This window comes from Ranitomeya imitator, chromosome 2 (assembly GCF_032444005.1).
Source record: "Ranitomeya imitator isolate aRanImi1 chromosome 2, aRanImi1.pri, whole genome shotgun sequence".
NCBI classification, from domain to species: Eukaryota; Metazoa; Chordata; class Amphibia; order Anura; family Dendrobatidae; genus Ranitomeya; species Ranitomeya imitator.
The window spans coordinates 127444397-127466712 of NC_091283.1; the positions used below are offsets into that span (position 1 = coordinate 127444397).

A 22316-nucleotide genomic window follows, 5' to 3' on the forward strand; every position below is an offset into this window, starting at 1 on the left:
AGCAGTGGGTGCACCAAATCCCACACTATTTTCCCACTCACTCCCAGGACAGGGGGACACTCAGGCGGTTCAATCCTGCTGTCCTTCCCCTCGTAGACTCTAAAGCTGTGGGTGTACCCTGAGGTACTCTCACACAGCTTGTAGAGTTTGATTCCGTACCTGGCCCTCTTGCTGGGCAGGTATTGACGGAATCCGAGCCGCCCCTTAAAATGAATTAAGGACTCATCCACGCAGATGTCCCTTTGAGGCACGTACACTTCTGCAAACTTTTTGTTGAAGTGTTCGATGACCGGCCGAACTTTGAACAGACGGTCAAAGTTGGGGTCCTCTCGTGCGGGACACCGTGCATTATCGGAATAATGCAGGAATTTATGGATGGCCTCAAAACGCGTCCGGGTCATGACCATTCTGAATACTGGAGTGTTATATAAAATATCCACACTCCAATATTGCCGAAGTTCAGGCTTTTTCAGAATCCCCATATGAAGGACCAGGCCCCAAAACTGCATCATTTCAACTGCGTCTACAGGAGACCAGTTAGAATATGATGAACCCGAGTTTTGGTCCAAAAATTGCCGAGCATACAGATTAGTTTGCTCCACCATGAGGTTGACGAAAGCCTCAGAGAAAAAGACTTTGAAAAAGTCTAGTTCTGTGAGGCCGGTGGTGTCAAACTTGATTCCTGATTCTGCCACAAAATCAGGAATCAGTGGCTCGTAATTTTCGGGGGGCCTGGTCCATATGGGATCCGCAGTGGGGTGTGCTGGTTCGTCTTCAGCAATGGTGGGCCTAGCCTCATCTTCTGTCCTGCGGCGTCTGCGTGGCGGTTCCGCAGGGCCGGAGGAGGAAGATGAGGAGTGGGAAGAGGATGAGGAAGAATCAGAAAAATAAAGAAAAGTGGGATCCTCTCCCTCGCTATCAGTGTCGGAGGCAAGGAAAGCATATGCCTCCTCCACTGAATAGCGCTCTTGGGACGAACGGGACGAGCGGGACATTTTTTTTGTAAGTGTGGTGCTTGAGTGTACTTTATTGGTAACTATGTGTAAGTGTTGGGGGATAGTGCTTGGTGCAAACTACTCTGAAAAGAAAAAGCTAAAGGAAAAAAAAATACCTGTGAAAGAAAAGTATAAAACAGCAGGCCCTAGCTCTGATAAGTGAACCGCGTCACTTACCAAAGTTTGGCGGCTGTTGGGTGTGTGAACGGGGATGTGAAAAAAACCCCGCAGGCACGAGAGCTCTGATAAATGAACCGCGTCACTTACCAAAGTTCAGCGGCTGCTGGGTGCGTGCACAGGGATGTGAGAAAAAAAAAAAAAAAAAAGGAAAGCACGGGTTAGATGCGGTGGGCTGAGCGCACGGAGATGTGGGGGGAAAAAAAAGGAAAGCACGGGTTAGATGCGCGCGGGGTGAGCGCATGGAGATGTGGGGAAAAAAAAAAAAAAAGGAAAGCACGGGTTAGACGCGGTGGGGTGAGCGCACGGAGATGTGGGGGAAAAAAAGGAAAGCACGGGTTAGATGCGCGCGGGGTGAGCGCACGGAGATGTGTGAAAAGAAAAAAGGAAAGCACGGGTTAGACGCGGTGGGGTGATCGCACGGAGATGTGGGGGAAAAAAAAAGGAAAGCACGGGTTAGATGCGCGCGGGGTGAGCGCACGGAGATGTGGGAAAAAAAAAAAGGAAAGCACGGGTTAAACGCGGTGGGGTGAGCGCACGGAGATGTGGGGGGAAAAAAAAGGAAAGCACGGGTTAGATGCGCGCGGGGTGAACGCACGGAGATGTGGGAAAAAAAAAAAAAGGAAAACGGCAGGCACAAGCTCTGATAAGTGAACTGCGTCACTTATCAAAGTTTGGCGGCTGCGGGATGGGTGTACGGAATTGGGCAAAGGGGGCTGCTGAAAAAAAAGCGAGCACGAGTGTTGATCGGTGAACTGCGTCACCAATCAACGCTCGGCGGCTGCTAAACGTGCGCACGGAGGCGGCGCAAAGAGGGACGAAGGGGGTAAAGAAGGGGGGGAAGGGGGGGGATGGGGGGAAGAGTGGATGGGGGGATGGGGGTGTGAAATGAGACCGGGTAGGGGCTGTTAGCACTTACCTTTTGTAGTCTCTCTTCTTTCTTTGGTTTTCTTTCTTTGGTTTTCTTTCTTCCGCTTTTTTGTATCGCAGGGGATTGTGGTGTTACAGGCTTCTGTAGCACCACAAGGCCCAGCAAGACAAGATCTGGCTGTGTGACCGCTCAGCAGGAGTCCCTCAGCTAGAGTGAGGACCCCTGCAGAGCGGTCACACAGGTCACCTGCAGGTGACAGACAGGTCACAGAGCGGTCACACCGCTGCTGTGAGCTGTCATTGGTGGGATCGAATGAGAACATCGATCCCACCAATCCCTGCAGGGCTTGGTGACCATGGCAACTGCCTAGGATCCCTCTGATCCTAGGCAGGTCACCAGCAGGGCACACAGCGGTCACAACGTGACCGCCGCTGTGCCCTGTGATTGGCGCGATCGTTGATCGTGCCAATCAGCTCCTGCAGGCCCTACTGGGCCTGCACTAGTCACTGGCCTGTGATCGGTGCCATGGCAGCACCGATCCAGGCCGCTACAGCAGGGGGCAGGGGGTATGACAGCCGGCACGGGGCAGGGAACAGCTGGGCACAGCGCGGTAACACCGCCGCTGTGCCCGGTGATTGGCGCGATCGTCGTTCGCATCGATCGCGCCAATCAGCCTCTGCTGGGCCTGCATTAGGCTCTGGTCTACGATCGGTGCTATTGCAGCACCGATCCAGGCCAGTACAGCAGGGCACAGCGGCGGTAATACCGCCGCTGTGCCTTGCGATTGGCGCGATCGATACGATCGGCGATCGCGCCAATCCGGGGGGTTTTTGCCGGTGCCTGGCGTTGCCAGGCACCGGCCCTAGGATCGAGTACATCGGTACTCGATCCTAGCCTGCGACCTCATTGTTTCAGCCGCTCCGATTGGCTGAAACAATGAGGAACGCTGTGATTGGCTGTTCAGAATTGAACAGCCAATCACAGCGATCCAGAGGCCTGGGGGGCGAAGCCATGCCCGGGGATGTCGGCGCCATCTTCCTCCAGGTAAGATGGCGCCGGAAATTTAATGCGATCACCGCGATTTAAGTCGCGATGTCGCATTAAACACTATGACGTACTATCCCGTCACTGGGAATTAAGTCCCAGGTCACCTGGACGGGATAGTACGTCATATGGGATAAAGGGGTTAAAATAGAATTGTTTGGCCACAATGATCAAATTTATATGTGGAGAAAAAAAAGAGCACAGAATTTCAGGAAAAGAACATCTCGCCAACCATTACTCGTGGGTGGCTCAATCATGCTTTGGGGTTATATTGCAGCCAATGACACGGGGAACATTTCATGGGTAGAGGGAAGAATGGATTCAACTAAATTTCAGCAAATTCTTGATGCAAATATAACACCATCTGTAAAAAGCTGAAGTTGAAAAGAGGATGGCCAAACTGTTACATGTCACTGTCAGGGCCGGTTTTAGACAAAGTGGGGCCCTAGGCAAAAATTTAAAGTGGGGCCCCAAATGATAACATTGCACTGTGGCCCCCATATTTAGGGGCCTTATATCGGCCAATGGGTCTGCCACTATTAGCTGTATGCAGGGTCACTGCTGGCACTTTGAAAAGCAGCTTTTGGACATGTTCATAGGCAGAATTTTTGCAGCTTTTTCTTCTGCAAATAATAAGTTTACAGCAGTTTACAACACAAGCAAAAACTGAGATTTTCAGAAATCTCCTGCACACCCTTTAATTTTCCGTTGACTGAATTTCACAACTGCGTCTCTCCAGACCCCAGCATGTCAATTTATCTTGCGCAGAGTCTCCGCAAGAGAAATCTCACCCCTGCAATGTATAGGACGCAGGGATTCGGCACAGATCAATGAACACACGCGGAATCACCTGTGTTCAAAAGATGGCAGCACTTTGGACGCAGCACATGTCCGCTGCATCCAAAGGGCTGCCATTTCCGGATCCTCTGCACAAACCCTAAAAAATGGGTGTTTTGAAAGCAGTGTTTTTACTGCCAAGAGAGCAGGCTTTGGCTGCAAAAAAAACAAAATGCACCAAAAACGCTGATTCCTATGCACACCTGTACTATATATGTGTATGGTTTATCCTTATTATTTCACGTGGGAATTCATTTATTTCTTTATAATAAATACCCTGATTCAGCAGACAATATTCCTGTCTTGTCATCCAGACTGTAGTGACAGGACATCGCCCTATCAGATTACAAGCAATGATTTAGTGACTGGTCAGAGCCCAAGCTGATCCCTGCTGTATGTGACTGTGAAACCTGATCCTACAACAATCATCACAGAGCTCGGGACCAAATGAGTAAATCACAGCACTGAGGGGGTCTCAAGGGGGGTTTGGGAGAGACGCCACTGCTGTACACCCTCTGGGCACTTCATACAGGGGCTGCAGAGGCAGGGGGCCCCCTTTCTAGGTGGGGGCCCCAGGCGACTGCCTGGTCTGCCTGTGCCAAACGCCGGCCCTTGTCACTGTATATATGATTGGCCCCGCAAAGATGCACTGAGCGCTAGTACTTGGCTTGAACAGTCATTCTGTGCTGACAGTCCCTTTAAAAGTGGCGACTGAATAATGTATGCAAATATTTACTGATGATCAGGATATGAGAGGAGATGGTGGCGTTGACAGACTCTGGTGTTGTGCTCTTGTTCTTCAGAATAAAATATGATACCCGACGGGTGTACATTCTTTTTTAACGTTTTACAAATGCCCAATTGAATGATACCTTGTTCTGTCCTGTATTTGTATCCTTGTGTTATTTATTTCTAGGTGCTGATCTTTCTGACTATTTCAACTATGGATTTAATGAAGCAACTTGGAAAGTGTATTGCGAGAAGCAGAGGCGGCTGCAGTTAGGACTAGAAAACTCTTATCCAAACAGCAAAGAAAACAAAATAACTGTAAAATATACTGTTGTGTGATTTGTAGTATGACTACAGCTCTATGAAGTTGACGCTTGTTATTATCATGCCACAAGTCTACATATGAGTATTGACAATTCTATCACTATTGAGTATAGTATATATAGGTTGTGTCCACGCCGCTCAGCAGCACATTATTTTGTTTGCTCTCTGTGTATTTCTTGTCACTAATGGGGATAGATCTCCTCCTTAAAGGAAAGGTAAAAGATTGTTTCCGTAATTAAGTGGCTATAATCTGGTTCTCGTTTTCTGTAAGTGGTATTGCCATGTTATGAAGTGATGGCGTGTATGTGGGATACTCAATCACTTTATGATGTACCTGGAATGCCCCTTTCACATAATCATAGGAAAATAACAAAATAATGGTCATTTGTGCTTGACATGAAAAAATGGTTTATATCTGAAGGATTTTTGTTTCCTTTGCTGCATATGACCATAACCTGTGCTCACATGAATGTCTTTACATAGGTAAAGGAAGTCTGCAACTTCTATGTCTTCACTATTTAAAAGGGTTGCCCACCTTCACAGGACAACTATTATTTTTTTAGATGATATAACTTCAATGCATGCATTTGGGGCTAAATATAATTTTTGGAATTGGGCTTCATTAAACATTGCTCCATTTGCCTTCTATAGCCTTTGTTGCACTGTGTATTGCTGGCTGCAGAATGAGTTAACGGCGACTCCGTCGGTAAGCTCAGTCAGATTGAATGATGGGAGAGTTTGTAAGTCAGTTTTCTGTCTTTTTCGTAGCTCCTCTCTGCTGATTTATATAGCCAAGGAATGTGAGCCAAGTAGACACTGCAGTGAAACAAAGGGCCTGTAAAAGCTAATCCGCGCATAATTTGTCATAAAACCCAATTGCAAAAAAATAATTATACCAACAAATCGTGCATTAAAAAAAAAAAATTGTCTCAAAAGTAATTGTCCACCTTTTGGAGGCAAACATAATCTCCTCCTCTTTTTACTCTCTTGTTCAACTTTGATAATAAAGACCTTTTGTAATGACTTGTATGTGGAAGGATTTTTGTTACTTTCCCGACACTTAAACGATTTGTGCACCTTTCTAGTACATCACGCCCTTTATCCATTCAGGCTGCACCCTACTGACGAACCAAGCGTCTAAATCACTTGATAGATGTGGTCAGAGTGAATGTCTGCAGAAAGTGCATTTACCATAGTAAATCTCCAAAATGATTCTAAAATATGTTGTCAAATTCACATTTTACAAATAGGTGCAGCAAGGTAGGACCAGCTACACAAATAGAGGAGGAGAAAATACAATTGACAATGGTGACCTGAATATTAATATTGAGGAAAGAAAACTGGTAATTGAGTCTTCCGAAAATGGGTAAAAATATGTTTATTTACTTTTGCAGATTTATTTAAATTGTTTTGTACCAGAAAAAAATGCTGCTATTTAGCACTATGAGTTCAGCATCGCAGAGAGAATTTTTTTGAACTTATTGATTTGAGTAGGTGATTGATAAAACTCTGTCGCGCCCCACATAGGCAAGCTCTGCCCACTTTTTCAAAGTTGGTCAAGTTGTCCGGGACTAGCAGAAAAATGCCCAATCACAATTTTATATACAACTGAGAATAGCGCATAAATTTTACAACCTTTCATAAAGTTTTCTAATAGAATTCTGACTTGATGAATCAAAGCTAAATGTAAACTATACTTTAAAGATTTGTGTTTTTTTTTTTTTTTTAACACTCTTGAATTCTGGAAGATATTGCTTTTTTTTTTTTATGGCACTTTTTAGAAAATTAGATGGGACAAATTTCCACCATACAGTTATAGCACAAATCTGTACAATCCCTTGGCTGCCATCAAAATGACTTTCTAGCACATTGACAAGCAAAACACGTGACACATTTATTTAGTGGCCTTTAACTCCTAAAATGTCATTTTACACCAGCTTACTCTGTGCTGAGACCAGTGTAGGACATTCCAGTCTCCTACAAAAATAGTTGAAAGGGACCTCAGGGTCATCGTGTCCATTTCCCCCCCACCCCTCTCCCGCTCAATGCAGGATTCAATAAACCATCTCAGACAGATGTCTGTCCAGCCTTTGTTTGAAGACTTACATTGAAGGAGAACTCACCAGCTCTCATGGCAACCTGTTCCACTCATTGATCACCCTCATTTCATCAAATTTAACAGCATTTATGCAGCAGTGTTCTTGTCCTTTTCAAAGTGACATGAACCACAAAGGGTATAGGATTTGTTTGACGGGATGTCTTCTCTTTTAATAAGTGAGATGTTCTGAGGTTTCATCTATAAAGCCTTGCAGAACTGTGAATACTGCTCTGGAGTTAGTCAGAAACTGTATTTCTTATTTTATAGTAATCCTGAACTACATTTTGGAATTAAATGTGAGTTCTATCCTGCATAATTACATTTTGGGATTTTTCTCATCTTTTGCACTTGTTTCCTGTCTATAGTAAGTTACTGTGTTTGAGAGATATGTTTGCTATTCTGTTAGGAAACAAGCGAAGTCAATTGATGTAATCGGTGGTGAGATCTGCAGTATCTCCCGTGTTGAAGGCAGGAGATGGGACGTTCAAGATTCAGATGACATTCTTATTCAGGTAATCAAAGTTTCTCAAATAAAATAGTCTCGTTTTTATATAGATTTGGAACAGCTGTTTAAAAAGAGGTTGTCCATAATCCAACAAAAATTTGCTAACTGGGGAATGAAATGAAACATTACTTACCTTCAATGGGATGAATGGATTAAAACAAGATCATTGATGTCTTCGGATTAGAGATGGGCAAACCCGAATAGTAAAGTTTGTCATCCGTACCAAACACCTACTATTCGGGCACCGACACCGAACACAGACTTCCACAGGACGTCCGTGTTACTGTTCGGGCTCGGCTGCCCGAACGCCAGGTGTTTGTTGTGCTATCATGTGCATGACAGCGCCGCAAACACCGCTTCTGACCGGCGGTGAAACCATCCCCGCCGGTCAGAGAGCCGCGGCTCCCACGCTGTCAAAAGACAGCATGAGCGCTCAGCTGTGATTGGAGGCATACAGTTTACCTCCTGTCACTGGTGTCAGCTGATGGGACAACTGCTCCCATCATCCGGTGCCTGCTGCCCCTAATAACAGCGAGAGCAAGAGCGGCGGATGGGAGTATTCATCGGCTGCTGCTGCGCTGTAAATAAATAATTTAAAAAAAAACCCGGCTAGGGTTCCCCTGTATTTTTAACCAGCCAGGCAAAATTCCCAACTGGGGGCTGCAACCGTCAGCTTCAGCAAGGCTAGTTATCAAGAATGGAGGGGTCCCCATTTCGTATTTTTTAATTATTTAGATAAATTTAAAAAAACGGCGTGGGGGTTCCACCCATTCGACAACCAGCCTTGCTAAAGCAGAAAGCTGGGGACTGTTATTCTCAGACTGGTAAACGGCCATGAATATTGCCTACCCCCGCCCCCAAAAAAATAGATGTGCCAATTCTGGCTCTTTACCCGGCTCTTCCCACTTGCCCTGTAGCGGTGGCAAGTAAGGTTAATATTTGTGGGGTTAATGTCACCTTTGTATTGTCAGGTGAAATCAAGCCCACGACTTGGTAATGGAGAGGCATCTGCAAGATACCTATCCATTACTAATCCTACAATTGTATTGTAAAGACACAGCCAGAATAAATTTCTTTATTAGAAATAAAACCGTTTTCCTTTTTTGTTTAAAAACAGCAAACAGTTATATTCGCCAAACGCCTATTGCAGAAGCCCTCGTTCCCCTGTAATAAAACTAAAATAAAAAAAAAAACAATATCCCTCACCTCTCCGTAGTGAACGCCAGTCACTGAGGCTGCATTCACAGCAGTTCAGTCACCAGTGGTTCTCTGCCTTGACTGTTGCATCTTGGCACCGTCCAGGTTGAAAACTGTTTTTCCCCCATACATGGATTACAGCATGGGACAGAACGACGGAAAGATGAAAGATATTGTTTTTTTTTTTTGTTGTTGTTTTTTTTTATTTTAGTTTTATTACAAGAGAATGAGGGTTTCGGTGGAATAGGCGTTTGGTGAGTATAACTGTGTTTGTTGTTTTTAAACAAAAAAGGAAAACTCTTTTGTTTTATTTCTGATAAAGGACTTTATTCTGGCTGTGTCTTGATTTACAATACAATTGTAGGATTAGTAATGGATAGGTGTCTTACAGATGCCTCTCCATTATTAAGTCGTGGGCTTGATGTCACCTGACAATACAAAAGTGACATCAACCCCACAAATATTAACCCCACTTGCCACCGTTACAGGGCAAGTGGGAAGAGCCTGGCAAAGTGCCAGAATTGGCGCATCTGATGGATGTGCCTTTTCTGGGCAGCTGCAAGCTGCTATTTTTAGGTTGGAGGGGTCCAATATCCTTACCAACCTGAGAATACCAGCCCCCAGCTGCCTGCTTTAGCAAGGCTGGTTGTCAAAAATGGGTCGGACCCCACACCGTTTAATTATTTAAATAATTAAAAAATACGGTGTGGGGACCCCTCTATTCTTAATAACTAGCCTTGCTGAAGCTGACAGCTGAGGGTTGCAGCCCCAGCTGTGAGTTTTTCCTGGCTGGTTAACAAAAATACGGTGGAACCCACCCCGTTGTTTTGTTTGTTTTTTTTTAATTATGTATTTACAGCGCAGAAACGGGTGATGAATACTCCCATCGGCAGCTCCTGCTGTCGCTGTTGTTAGTGGCAGCAGGTGTTAGATGATGGGAGCAGTTGTCCCATCAGCTGACACCAGTGACCAGAGGTAAACTGTATACCTCCGATCACAGCTAAACGCTCATGCTGTCTTTTGACCTCGTGGGAACCATGGCTCTCTGACCGGCGGGGATGGTTTCACCGCCAATCAGAAGCGGTGTTTGCTGCACTGTCATACACATGACAGCGCAGCAAGCACTGGGTGTTCGGGCCCCCCATTCAAGTGAATGGGGTCCGGGTACTGTTCTGGTACCCGAACCCAAACTTTTTGTAACTGTTTGTCCAAACCCGAACATCCAGGTGTTCGCCCATATTTACTTAGGCTAACTTATGAATCTAGTACGGTAGAAAAATAAATTTGACAAGCACCTCGTAGTAAAATGAAATGTACATAGGTGCAGGCTGCTCTGACTGCAAAGAGATAGTAGTATATAAAAATACTCACTCAGAGCTTGCGAAGGCCTATGGAACATTGAATATATGAAGTTTGATATATATTGCAGCTATATAGACTATACTGAAACATTTTAGATACTTGGCACACTTTGATCAAATTGTGTGAGCCCACCCATGGGTGAACCAAGCCTCTCTGCTGCCTGAGGCGAACGGAAAAATGGCGCCCCCCCCAACGGTCCCTGCCTCACTGCCTGTGCACACACATCCCTCCACCGGACCCGGTAATCGCCGCTCGCAGTGGCATAACGGCAGAGGTGTATCTAGGGTTTCTGGCACCAGGGACAAGAATTCATTTTGGTGCCCCCCCCCCCCCACACCAAGGACATATGCGATTTGCACACTAAGTCATGTACTTAGTCATGTACCCACGAGCTCCTCTCCCTAATGCTCTCAATGTTCAGTGAAAAACTGAGAGAAGCAGAAGAGAAGCTTGTTGTCACAGGACCATAAGTATGAAAATCGCATATGAGTGAAGTGTCCACGTGACGACTACTGGAACCTGCAGAGCTGAATCCTGACATCGCAGCTTCTGAATTCTCACAACTCATGCACTGCACACTACTAGGATTCTCCCTTGCCGGTGGACGGTCATGTCAGCACAAGCATGTGATTTGTATACTTCTGACCACATTCTGCCTAGACGTGCCCGGCCTCGCTTAGTTCATTTTCAATGACGGAGGCTACACATGTCTAGTCGGCACGTGACCGCGTGTATGTAAATCACCAGCACGAGAGAATCCTGACAGCGTGCAGTTCGCACTGTGAGCAGTCAGAAGTCTGCAGTCACAAAGAATGACTGGACAACCCCTTTAAAGCTCAAACAAATAAAAACATGAGAATTAGTTAGTATCACAAATAACATTTACATCCAGGTACCTTATAGATGGCGTTGACTCTGGAGCCGTTCTTCTTTTCTTCATCTTGTCCAGACCCCATGATGAGTTTTCTCATCCACAGCCATCTCTGCAGACTTCCATCTTCTCCGCTCGTTTGCAGAAAATCTCCACATGATGCCCTTAAAAATACAAGTGTCATTATAATGCTCCTGAATAAAAAATTGCCCCTCACTATATTGTCTGCAGAAAATATGACCCCCACACTGTCCCTCTTATGGTACATGCTCTTCACACTGACCTCTCCTTTCTATACCGGCCCCCTCTTCACACTGTTTTCTCACACTGTGTCCCCCCTATAGGGCCTATTATTTATACTCCATATTTATACTTGACCCCGGAGTTTTATAAAAAAAAAATAAATAAAAAAAAAACCTAGCAGCGCAAATCCAGTTACTACGGAATCTGCCGCCCCCTCTCTTCTGCCGCCTGAGCCTAATGGAAGCAGCGTCCCTGAGCCCACCTGTAATCCATATAGCAGAACAACAATGCACAATTCATATATTCAGTGTTCCCATATGATCAATATGGGTGTGTATATATGCTAGTACAATGCAGTCACATATGTACAATTATTTTATTTGGTATGTTTGTAAATTTTAGGGGTTTTTTTGTTCTTTTTTGCGGTGTACACTTGGGGAAAGTGACGGCTTCTATATTGCCTCCCATCAAAAGAGGTTACATTGATGCTGGTAGGCTCACAGAGTTTTCATTAAATTGTACAGTAAATGCCCCAGTTTTATAAATATATAGGGCTCAATTCATCAAAGCTTTTAAGCCAGAATTCTTTTGAAAAGTAGCAAAATTTAGGCGCGATCTGCCTAATTCATAGCAAACTGTGCCGTTCTTTATGCCAGGAATCTCACTCCAGTACCTGACTAGAGTAAGATGTTTGGTATGGCTCACAAAGGCGCACACCACTCATCAGGGGCTCCAGATTGATGAAGACGCGTGCACATGCTCAGTAATCATATGCACGTAACTCCAGCACGCCCCCTCATCAACACCAGTGTGAACAATGCTGGTCTTGATGAATCTGGCCCATAGTCTATACCAGGGGTCCCCAACTCCAGGCCTCGAGGGCCGCCAACAGTGCAGGTTTTCAGGATTTCTTTAGTATTGCATCGGTGGTAATGTGATCATCTGCACAGGTGATGATTCCAACCCCTGTGCAATACTAAGGAAATCCTGAAAACCTGCACTGTTTGCCGCCCTCGAGGCCTGGAGTTGGGGACCACTGGTCTATACTCTGTATAGCAGTAATTCTGTAAAAAAAAAAAAATTACTATATTTATATATGCTCATATATACCTTTGCGCTATCAGAGTAAGACTGTACTTGTTCGTAAGCGTAAATATCCATCAGTCATTTGGGGCAGCTTGTTTATGTAGCAGAATTGGGAAAAAAATGTAGATCCAATGATTAATGGTGGCTAATATATCTCCTTCTAAAGGTGGTTGATAATCATGAATACAAGCCTCATCCTCTCATGCAACATCACCAGCTGCCTCCTCCTCCTCTTCTTCCTCCACCATCCATTGTCCATAATCCTCCACCATTCAATGGGCTTCCTCCACCTCCTCTTTTCTTCCAGCGTCCTCCTCCACCTACGCATGCTCCACCAGCCTTGCACCCGCCAGGTGATTGTATTTCCAAGATGTGCTATGGGAAACACTTTTATTTTATGTTCAGTAATTTACTGAAAATGCAGTATTAGATCACATGCAAAAAGAATGCACCTTTTTAGTGATTTTTATGTAGTTATTTTTTTATGAAGGTAGAGTCCATTATTGTATGTACCTATAACACCACAAGAAGCTTCATTGCATGCCACCAGAGTCCCCAGCAGATACTAAAATTGACATGCAAGGTATACAATTAAAACTTCTCACTGGATTTCATAACTGCTCTGCTCATCATGCATCTTGGACTGCATTTACACTTTTTATTTACAAAAACAAAATGTTGCTCCCTATTGTAGCACTGTTGCCTCCACCACTGGTTCCTCCACCTGCTGTTCACATCCCACCTCCCAGTGGGTAAGCCTATTACGTTACTATTACATTATTGTATATTTTTTGCATATCTGTTTTTGTAAATCTATAATGAGAATACATGGCCTTTCTTTTTAAAGACCTCCCGTCACATTCAACAGTAGACCACCTCCCCGGCAAATATACTTCTCTAATGGTAAGTAATACATTTTTACTTTGGGCGCTAGTAATACGCAATTCGATGTCTGCTTACATTTCAAAAAATAGTAAAGTCTGTCCACTGGGAATTCTCATATACATCAATTTTGATTTTTTTTGTGTGTGTGTTATTCTAGTTGGTGCATGGTACTAGGGGTGATTGAACCTTTTGAAATTTGTATTTGCTGGCTTTGCCAAATATTCCACAAAAATTTGATTTGCGGTACATTTTTTTGCCTTGATTCACAATAGTGCACTGCTTCTAAAATATTCCACAATTCCACAAAAATTTGATTTGCAGTACATTTTTTTGCCTTGAATCACAATAGTGCACATCTTCTAATTGCACTTAAAATAGGTGTATTTCACTTGAAGATCGTCTAAAACTGTATCGAACTCCTTTTGAGCTTCAGTGCAAATACAGCCTTATTAATATCCAAGTGACCTCAACCTATCTGGTTAGATGAAAACAGCTAGTGACTGGTGGTAAATAGCAGAGTATTTAACACGCTGCAGTATCGGACTTGTTTGGGTACCTAAATTGTATAAATGGTCAAAAAATAATCCCTTTTGGGGGGCAGATGCCTGCCTTGCTGGTGTTTGTATACTCAGGTGGTGCAAACTAGAAAAAAGTGACTTTTTCACAAGAGGTTGTGTAAAAATGATTTGTTTGCAGAGTTTCAAGAGCTCCTTTCCTTTCCCAATAGCTTTTTTTATATATATATATATACAAGTCATGCCAAAATTTTCCCTTTTATTTAAACAGCAAGAATAGGTGTGCTTAGCACTTTAGAAAATGAAGTCGTGATGGGCTAGTCAACAAATACTGAAAAAAAATCAGTTTCTCTATCACTTCATTGGGGGACACAGGAACCATGGGTGTATGCTGCTGCCACTAGGAGGCTGATACTATGCAAATAAAAAAGTTAGCTCCTCCTCTGCAGTGTACACCCCACCGACAGGAAGAGGATATTTAGTTTAGCTTAGTGTCAGTAGGAGGTGGACACGGGTCTTTCACTAGACCCATATCTACCTCAGTGTGCGTCGTTCCTTTTCAGGTTTCCGGAGGGATACAGTGTGGACGGTCACAACTGTACTCCCACAAAGAGACTATGAGTATGGCGTGTACTGCCACTCTGTATCCTCATATGTCTAGTCGGCAGGACCCCAGCCCCTAACACAGAAGCGTGTTGAGGTGATCCGATCGTTGGTCCTGCCTCCGTCTCCCACCCACTCGCCCACCAGAGCCTGTCGGTTGGAGGAGACGCGGATGTCCAACAAAATGTTCGGACGTCCGATCTATCCCGGATAAGGAGGTATTTTTTCTCTCTCCCCTCCCCCAGTACAGAAAGAAGAGAAACCAAGAAGATGATAAGATCATTAAAAAAATTCCTGTTTTAATAGAGCATTAGGGGTCTATTCCCTCTAATTCACGTGTACCTTTGCGGCATTTTTAGGGCCCTCCACTCTGCTCCCCATGTTCCTGCGGTCTCCATCTGTACTCTAGGTCCTGTTTTTTTCTCGGGCCTAGCAGCAGCGTGGGGCATTAGGGTTTTGTTTCCCTTAAATCTGGGGGTATTTGGTGCACTAAACTTCTTTCTGGTGTTTTTGTTTTACGGCTCTCCGCGCCGCTCCCCCATGCTCCAGAAGTTACCAGCCGTAATCTAGGTCCCGGCTTCTCTCGGGCCTAGTTGCGGTGTTGGCTCCCGCCCCCTTCTTCCCTGCACTTCGGGCGGGCTTTTTCCCGCCCGTCGCTTGTTGATTCCTTCCGGTGCCGAACCCCCTCCCCTCAGCTTCATTGAAACTGGCACCATGTTTCTCCTACCCAGACCAGGCGCTTAGCTCCACCCTCCTTCTTCCCTGCATTTCGGGCGGGCTTTTCTCCCGCCCGTCGCTTGTCTCCCCCTCTGCTCCATTTCTCTACTTGGAGCCGGCTCCATGTTTCTCTTGCCAGGACCCGGCGCTTGGCTCCTCCCCCCTCCGGCCTCAGAGCGGGCTCTTTCAGCGTGCTTCTCTGCAGTGCACGCTTTTGCCCTCTCCGTCCCTGTCGGTCTTCTTGCGGTTGCCCCTTTTTCCGGCTTCTGGATCCGAGCGGCGGCCTTCTCCCTGTGGGACCTACATCTTCAGCGCTAGTAGCGCTACAGCCTGGCAGCAGAACATCTCCCAGCACCTGGACCCAGAAGACAGCATTTGATCCAGGTAACAGGGTACGAAGTATAAGCCAGGCACGGCAAAATACAGTCTGGATGGGAAACACTATCTGCAGGCTCAGTTATTACTGAGAGTCACCATTTTTCCTATTGGGGCTGGTGTAATAAGCGCTATGGAGCCATACAGTCACTAGTGTAATGTATTAAATACTCTGGAGTAGTGCAGTCACTCATATAATGAGTGCTCTAGAGCCGGGCAGTCACTGGGATAATAAGTGCTATGGAGCCCTGTAGTGACTGGTGTATTAAATACTCTGGAGTAGTGCAGTCGCTCATATGTGTTCTAGATCTGTGCAGTCACTTGGGTAATAGGTGCTATGGAGCAGTACAGTGACTGGTATATTAAATTCTCTGGAGAAATGCAGTCGCTCATATATTGAGTGCTCTAGAGCCGGACAGTCAACAGCAATGGGTGGTATTGCAGTACTCCCCTCGCTCTGCACCCTCCACAGTGAGAGGGGCCTTAATAAGTCCTGCCGTATGCTGTTCACTCTGTAGAATTTTGGCTTGCAGTCTCCTCTCAGAGATATCTGTTGTGAATTCTGCTATTACATGAGTTCAGCGGAGCATGGCAACAGGCCCCCTCCCTGCATCTTAACGCAGCCCTCTCAGGATGCTAGCATTACTCTGCAAGCAGAGAGATGCGCTGCTTCTACCCCTTCACGATTGCCGTGTTGGGGAACCAACTTCCGGCTGTGTAAAGGTCTGTATTCTCCAGCATGTCTGCCGTGGCTCAATGAACAAAATAGCTGACCACAAATCGCAGGCCCAAGGGTTTTTAACCCAGGTGCACAACAGAGAGAGAGTTTAGTCTCTCTGATTCCAAGCCTACAACTCTGCCTTCTGGTGAACTGACTGTGCAGGATATGCTTCAGGACAGCCTTCGTGTTGCGGCCTTCTACACATGAAACGGTTATTCTGCCTAACACCGTCAGGTATCCAGACCTGGAACGCAACACAGAATTGGCTCTCCGATTCCCTTCTCCAGGGTTTCCTCCACACTAAAGCAGGATACTGAGAGACAACCGCAGCAGTGCTCTTTCCGTTATCCATGATTTTGACGCACCACCTACCAGGTACAGTAGGGTACTTTGAAACTGTCATATTTTTAGTGGGTTAGACTGGTCCTGGGTTGACTGCTGCAGTGGTACTGGTATTCTGTACTGTCAGGTGAGTATGAAGCCTTTTCCTTCATGTTCCCCGGGTACGATTGCAGCCGTACTCTATCCGCTATCCAGGATTTACATGCGTCATCTGTCAGACATTTGTGGTCGATATCCGCCGTCTTTCCAGTGGTTCAGAAATGCCGAGGTCGAATGCTGCATCGGTCCTGCTCTTCTGTCCTAGACTCAGGTGAGTCAGAAATGCCCTCTTTCACGTACCTTGGGGTCTTTTTGCAACATCTGCCTAGACTCTCTTCAGTTAACCACTCAGTGAGAGGTGCCCAGTATTCATTACTTCTGGTTGGCTGCAGCAGCTGTTACAGTCCGCTTTCAGGTTAGTCAGAGGTGCACCTTCTGCTGTGTGTTTCATGATCAATAACATCTGTGGTCTATTAAGTTTTTACAGAAAATCTACCGCGTACCACAGGGGAGATCGCGGTACCACAGGTTGGATCTCAGCGGCAGCATAAGTGGCCAGTCCACTTTCCGGTAGGTCAGACACTGGTGTCAGTTACCGGATGGTCGCAGTTTTTTCTTCGGCCACTCTCCGGGCCCGGTTTGCAGGTTGCTCTCCAGGGACCTGTCCATATCTTCTGATTATTTGGGCCTACTACGAACTATCCGTAGGTCAGTTTACAGTACTGTCTTCAGGATATCTTCATAATCCAGTTCGTTACTCCTATTATAGATGATTTACCAATCACTGTTTATACTTTCTGGCTGTCATTTACTGAGTCAGCAACCATATGTATACCGACGGTTCTCCTGTTCTGAACCATTGTTTTCTCTTCGCCACGACGGCACCCACTGAGAGAGGGGATCCGCCCCTAGGAACAGGAAACCCTACGGAGAGATAAAAGGGGCGGTCCCCCTCGCTCCCACAGTTTGGTTTCCTGTTCCTAAGGGAAAATCCACGGAGAGAAGAGGATGCCCAGCCTGGATGCCGCTTGCGCAGTTTACCTTTGAGGACGGCAAGGGCTCCAGAGCTGGGAGCAGCGTCGGGGGTCCTGGCTCAGTTTCCCCCCTCTGCTGGCAGACACCGTGAGGCCAGGACGGGCGGTTGCTGGCTCACGAGGATCCATCCGGATCGTCTGCGGGGAGCAAGCGCTGCGGTATGGTTAGCGTCGCGCCGTCCTCGGCGGACGCTCAGGCAGCGTGGAGCCCCAGTGTGTTCCCCCAGAAGTGCAGGTGAGCTTCTGGGGTGATGGAGGAGGGAGACAGCGCCTGCGCTGATGCCGGTGGCAGCGCAGGCGCATAGAGTATGGCCGCGACCCGGAGGTGGTTAGCACTTCCGGGTTCAACAGGAAGAAGATGGCGGCCCCCATGTGAAAAGGACACCGGCGCTGACACTCCAGCGTCCAATATGGATTCTGCACAGGACCCTGCGATGTCTTCCGTTGAAGTCACCGCAACCACTCTACGCAGCCATGCCAGCAGCAGTCGCTCTAAACAGAGCGGATCTTCTAGGAAGAGCAAGTCGGATCGAGCTATTCCTCTGCTTGTGCCTCAGTCTCCTCCTCATCAGCCGGTACCTTGACAGACAGCTTCACTGGGTGAGTGTGCATCTACCCTACTAAGCTGATTATTGTTCCCTCTCCCTCTATACACCCTAGGCAAAAAGAACTGAAAAAACGAAACACAGACAGTGTGCGTTATGTCTCCAGCCCCTTACGGATAGTCACACTAAGAGGCTTTGTAAACCATGCATTGATACTACCTTACGGGAGGAAGCCTCAGTTAAATCAGAAGACATTAGAGTCTTGATTAGGGAGGAATTACGAGCCCTGCATAGTTCTGACAAGGAGCCGCGTACTAAGGAAAAAAGGGGATAAGTTTCCCCTATATCTGACCAGTCTTCTGATATAGAGAATGCAGACTCTGATATTTCCCAGGAATATGTTTCCTCAGACGAGGATCAAGATACATGCTTTCCCACTGATAGTATTGATAACCTTGTGAAATCCGTTTGTAACACCATGGGCATCGAGGATTCTAAGGTCCCTAGAACACAGCAAGACATAATGTTTGCTGGTCTATCCGAAAGGAAAAGACCCTCCTTTCTGGTAATAGCTGCAGTAAAAAATTTAGTCAAAAAAGAGTGGGAAAGCCAGGGGCAAAGGGGATTACCACCATCTTCAAAAAGGCGTTATCCCTTCAATGATGAAGAGTTTTCTACATGGTCAAAAGCCCCGAAGGTGGACGCAGCAGTGGCGTCCACATCCAAAAAATCCTTGCTGCCTGTGGAGGATTCGGGCTCATTACAAGATCCACTGGACCGTAAAGCCAACTCTCTTTTAAAAAGAGCCTGGGAGTCTTCTACGGGGGCTTTTAGACCGGCTATATCGGCTACATGCACTGCTAGGTCCATGCTAGTTTGGCTAAATGACTTGGAGGAAGGGCTGAAAGGCGGTCTCTCGAGGGAAAAATTGTTATCCTCTATACCCCTAATTAGGGGTGATACAGCTTTCCTGGCGGAATCATCTGCTGACTCCATACGCCTGGCAGCCAAGTCAGCAGGACTGACGAATGCAGCACGTAGGGCCCTGTGGCTTAAGAGCTGGAAGGGTGATCCCCAAACAAAATCCAAATTGTGTGGCCTCCCATGTCAGGGTGAGTACCTGTTTGGTACTAAACTGGACGAGATCCTAACCAAAGCGAGAGAGAGAAAATAGGGCTTCCCTAATAATAATAATTACCTTCCATTCTATAGGAGAGCGTTCCGAAAGCCCGCGTTTAATAAAAGGAAGGATTTTAAGAACCAAGACCGCTGGGCCACAAGAGACACCAAACAGAGGTGCATTCTTTGGGAAGCGCCCTTTCAAAATTGAAGACAAACCCCGTTAGAGCAGGTCTACCTGTGGGAGGTAGATTGTCCTCCTTTTCAAATCAGTGGCGAGCAAAAACATCAAATGTTTGGGCAAATAGCCTCATCACCTCTGGCTTAAGATTAATATTTTCCCGAGTCCCTCCGGACTCATTTCTATTGACTTCTTTAAAGTCTCTGTGTCAAAAGGAGGCATTGGAGCAGGAAGTAATGAATCTTCTATCCAAGGGAGTTTTGGTGGAAGTTCCATTCCTTCAGGAGGGAAAGGGATTCTATTCCCCTTTATTTTTGATTCCAAAACCGGATGGATCATTCAGAACCATTATAAACCTTAAAAAGTTGAACATCTTCTTAGAAAATCAAACCTTTAAAATGGAGTCTATCCGGTCCACCATAAAACTCTTTTTTTCCCCATTGCTTTATGACGGTACTTGACCTAAAAGATGCGTATTACCATCTACCAATCTTTACAGAACATCAACAATATCTCCGCGTGGCGATTGTATTGAATGGGTGTATACGGCACTTTCAGTATGCAGCAATGCCCTTTGGACTATCAATAGCTCCAAGAGTGTTCACTAAATTAATGTCGGAGGTGATGTCATATCTAAGGTTAAAAGACACCCTCATAATTCCATACCTAGACGACCTTTTGGTAGTGGGAAATTCCCCTTCACAATGTCAGCAACGATTGTGTGATATGATTTCATCTCTACAGGGGTTAGGGTGGTTAATAAACTGGGAAAAATCTAGGCTATTCCCAACAACTCGGCAAACTTTTCTGGGGATTATATTAGATTCTATAAGCCAGAGATGTTTCCTCCCGGAAACTAAACAAATAATAGTTAGAAATAAGGTTCAGTCTGTAATAGATAAACCTCTAATTTCTTTGAGAGAAGGCATGTCCCTTCTTGGCTCCTTCACGTCTTGTATCCCAGCTGTTCCATGGGCTCAATTCCATTCGAGGCGTTTACAGTATGCAATTTTACATGAAGAGGTAAAATCACAAGGTCGTTTAGACGGTAAAATTTCCCTTTCTGGTGAGGTAATCCAATCTCTGAACTGTGGCTAGAACGAAATCACTTGGTTAGTGGGGTCCCCTTGGTAGTTAAACCCTCAAACACAATATATACGGATGCCAGTCCTAGTGGTTGGGGAGCACATTTAGGGGACCACCTAGTCCAAGGACTATGGTCAGTTACAGAGTCAGACGACTCTTCTAATATAAGAGAGCTAAAAGCTATCTATCATGCCCTATGTGAATTCCTTCCGCAGCTACACGGAACACATACCAGAATTCTGTCAGACAACATGACATCAGTGGCTTATATCAATCATCAAGGAGGAACAAAATCAGGAACTCTCATGTCTATAGCCGAAGACATCCTAACTATAGCCGAAGAACATCTTCTGTCCCTGTCAGCGCTACATGTCAGAGGAGTGGACAACTCAAGAGCAGACTTCCTCAGTCATACCCTCCACCAAGGGGAGTGGGTTCTAAATCATCGAATTTTCAAAATGATAACCATGAAATGGGGTATACCCGATATAGATCTCTTCGCTACAAGAGACAACAGGCAGTTAAAAAGATTCGCTTCAATGTTCCGGACCGACAATCAGGATCTTCTCTTCCAGGGGCCCTTCAACCACCCTCATGTGAAGGGTCTACGGTTGACAGCCTGGAATTTGAGAGGCAGCTGTTAAAACTAAGAGGCTTCTCTGATAAAGTGATTAATACCTTATTGTCAAGTAGGAAAAGATCCACTACATCCATATATGTGAGAGTGTGGAGGAAATTTCTAAATCTCTATTCATCGGCCTTGTCAAATGAAATTCCTGTCTCTACTATTTTAGAATTTCTCCAGAAAGGACGTTATTTAGGCCTTTCAGTTAGTACTCTAAAAGTACAAGTTTCTGCTCTAGGTGCCTTGTATAGTCACAACGTTGCGGGTGATAGGTGGATAGCCAGATTTATTTCAGCCTGCCAAAGATCAGAACCAGTTCAGATTCCCCAAATACCTCCTTGGGATATTAATTTAGTCCTGGAGGCCTTGACAGGTCACCCGTTTGAGGCTCTACACTCAGCTCAGCTAAATATATTTCCCTCAAGACTGCTCTTCTTGTCGCTTTGGTGTTGGCAAGAAGGGTAAGTGACATGCAGGCACTATCAGTAGATCCTCCCTTTATGTCAATATTTCCAGATAGAATTGTCCTGAAAACAGACCCTTCCTACCTACCTAAAATGTGTACTAAATTTCATAGGTCTCAAGAAATCCTTCTTCCTTCTTTCTATAATAACCCTACAAATCAGGAGGAGGAAAAGTACCATACTTTAGATGTGAGAAGGGCTATAATAGCTTATCTAGACAGGACTAGCGCCTGGAGGAAGAGCAGGGCTCTCTTTGTTTCCTTCCAGGGTCAAAGGAAAGGATCTGGTGTTATAAAAGGCACATTATCCCGATGGATTCGGTAGGCGATATACCTGGCCTATTCGTCTAAAGGGGAGAATCCACCTGAGGCTGTGAAGGCACATTCCACCCGGGCGATAGCATCATCTTGGGCTGAGCGAGCAGAGGTTCCTATAGAACTCATATGCAAGGCCACAACCTGGTCTTCTCCTACTACCTTCTATAGTCACTATAGATTACATCTATCTGCCTCCACTGACTTGTGTTTCGGTAGATCAGTTCTTAATACGATAATCCCCCCAAATAACTATCTCTGAAAGTCTCTCAGTGGGTGCTGTCGTGTCGAAGAGAAAACACCGGATTACGTACAGGTAATGCTCTTTTATAGAGCCACGACAGCACCCCTTCACTTCCCTCACATTTACATATATTAGTTTGCATATGAGCACTGTTAAGGGTGGTTGGTT

At 45.7% G+C, this 22316-nt stretch overlaps 1 protein-coding gene across 1 annotated transcript in view; it reads left to right on the forward strand.

The window, feature by feature from the left end:
- The window catches only part of LOC138662082 (pre-mRNA 3'-end-processing factor FIP1-like), a 77684-nt gene that overhangs the window by 29577 nt on the left and 25791 nt on the right, over nt 1–22316 (forward strand). Inside the window, exons 7-12 of the mRNA XM_069747218.1 lie at nt 4841–4971; nt 6228–6343; nt 7482–7587; nt 12506–12692; nt 13034–13091; nt 13187–13242. Coding sequence (XP_069603319.1) covers nt 4841–4971; nt 6228–6343; nt 7482–7587; nt 12506–12692; nt 13034–13091; nt 13187–13242 — 654 coding nt within the window. The remainder of the gene's footprint in view (nt 1–4840; nt 4972–6227; nt 6344–7481; nt 7588–12505; nt 12693–13033; nt 13092–13186; nt 13243–22316) is intronic.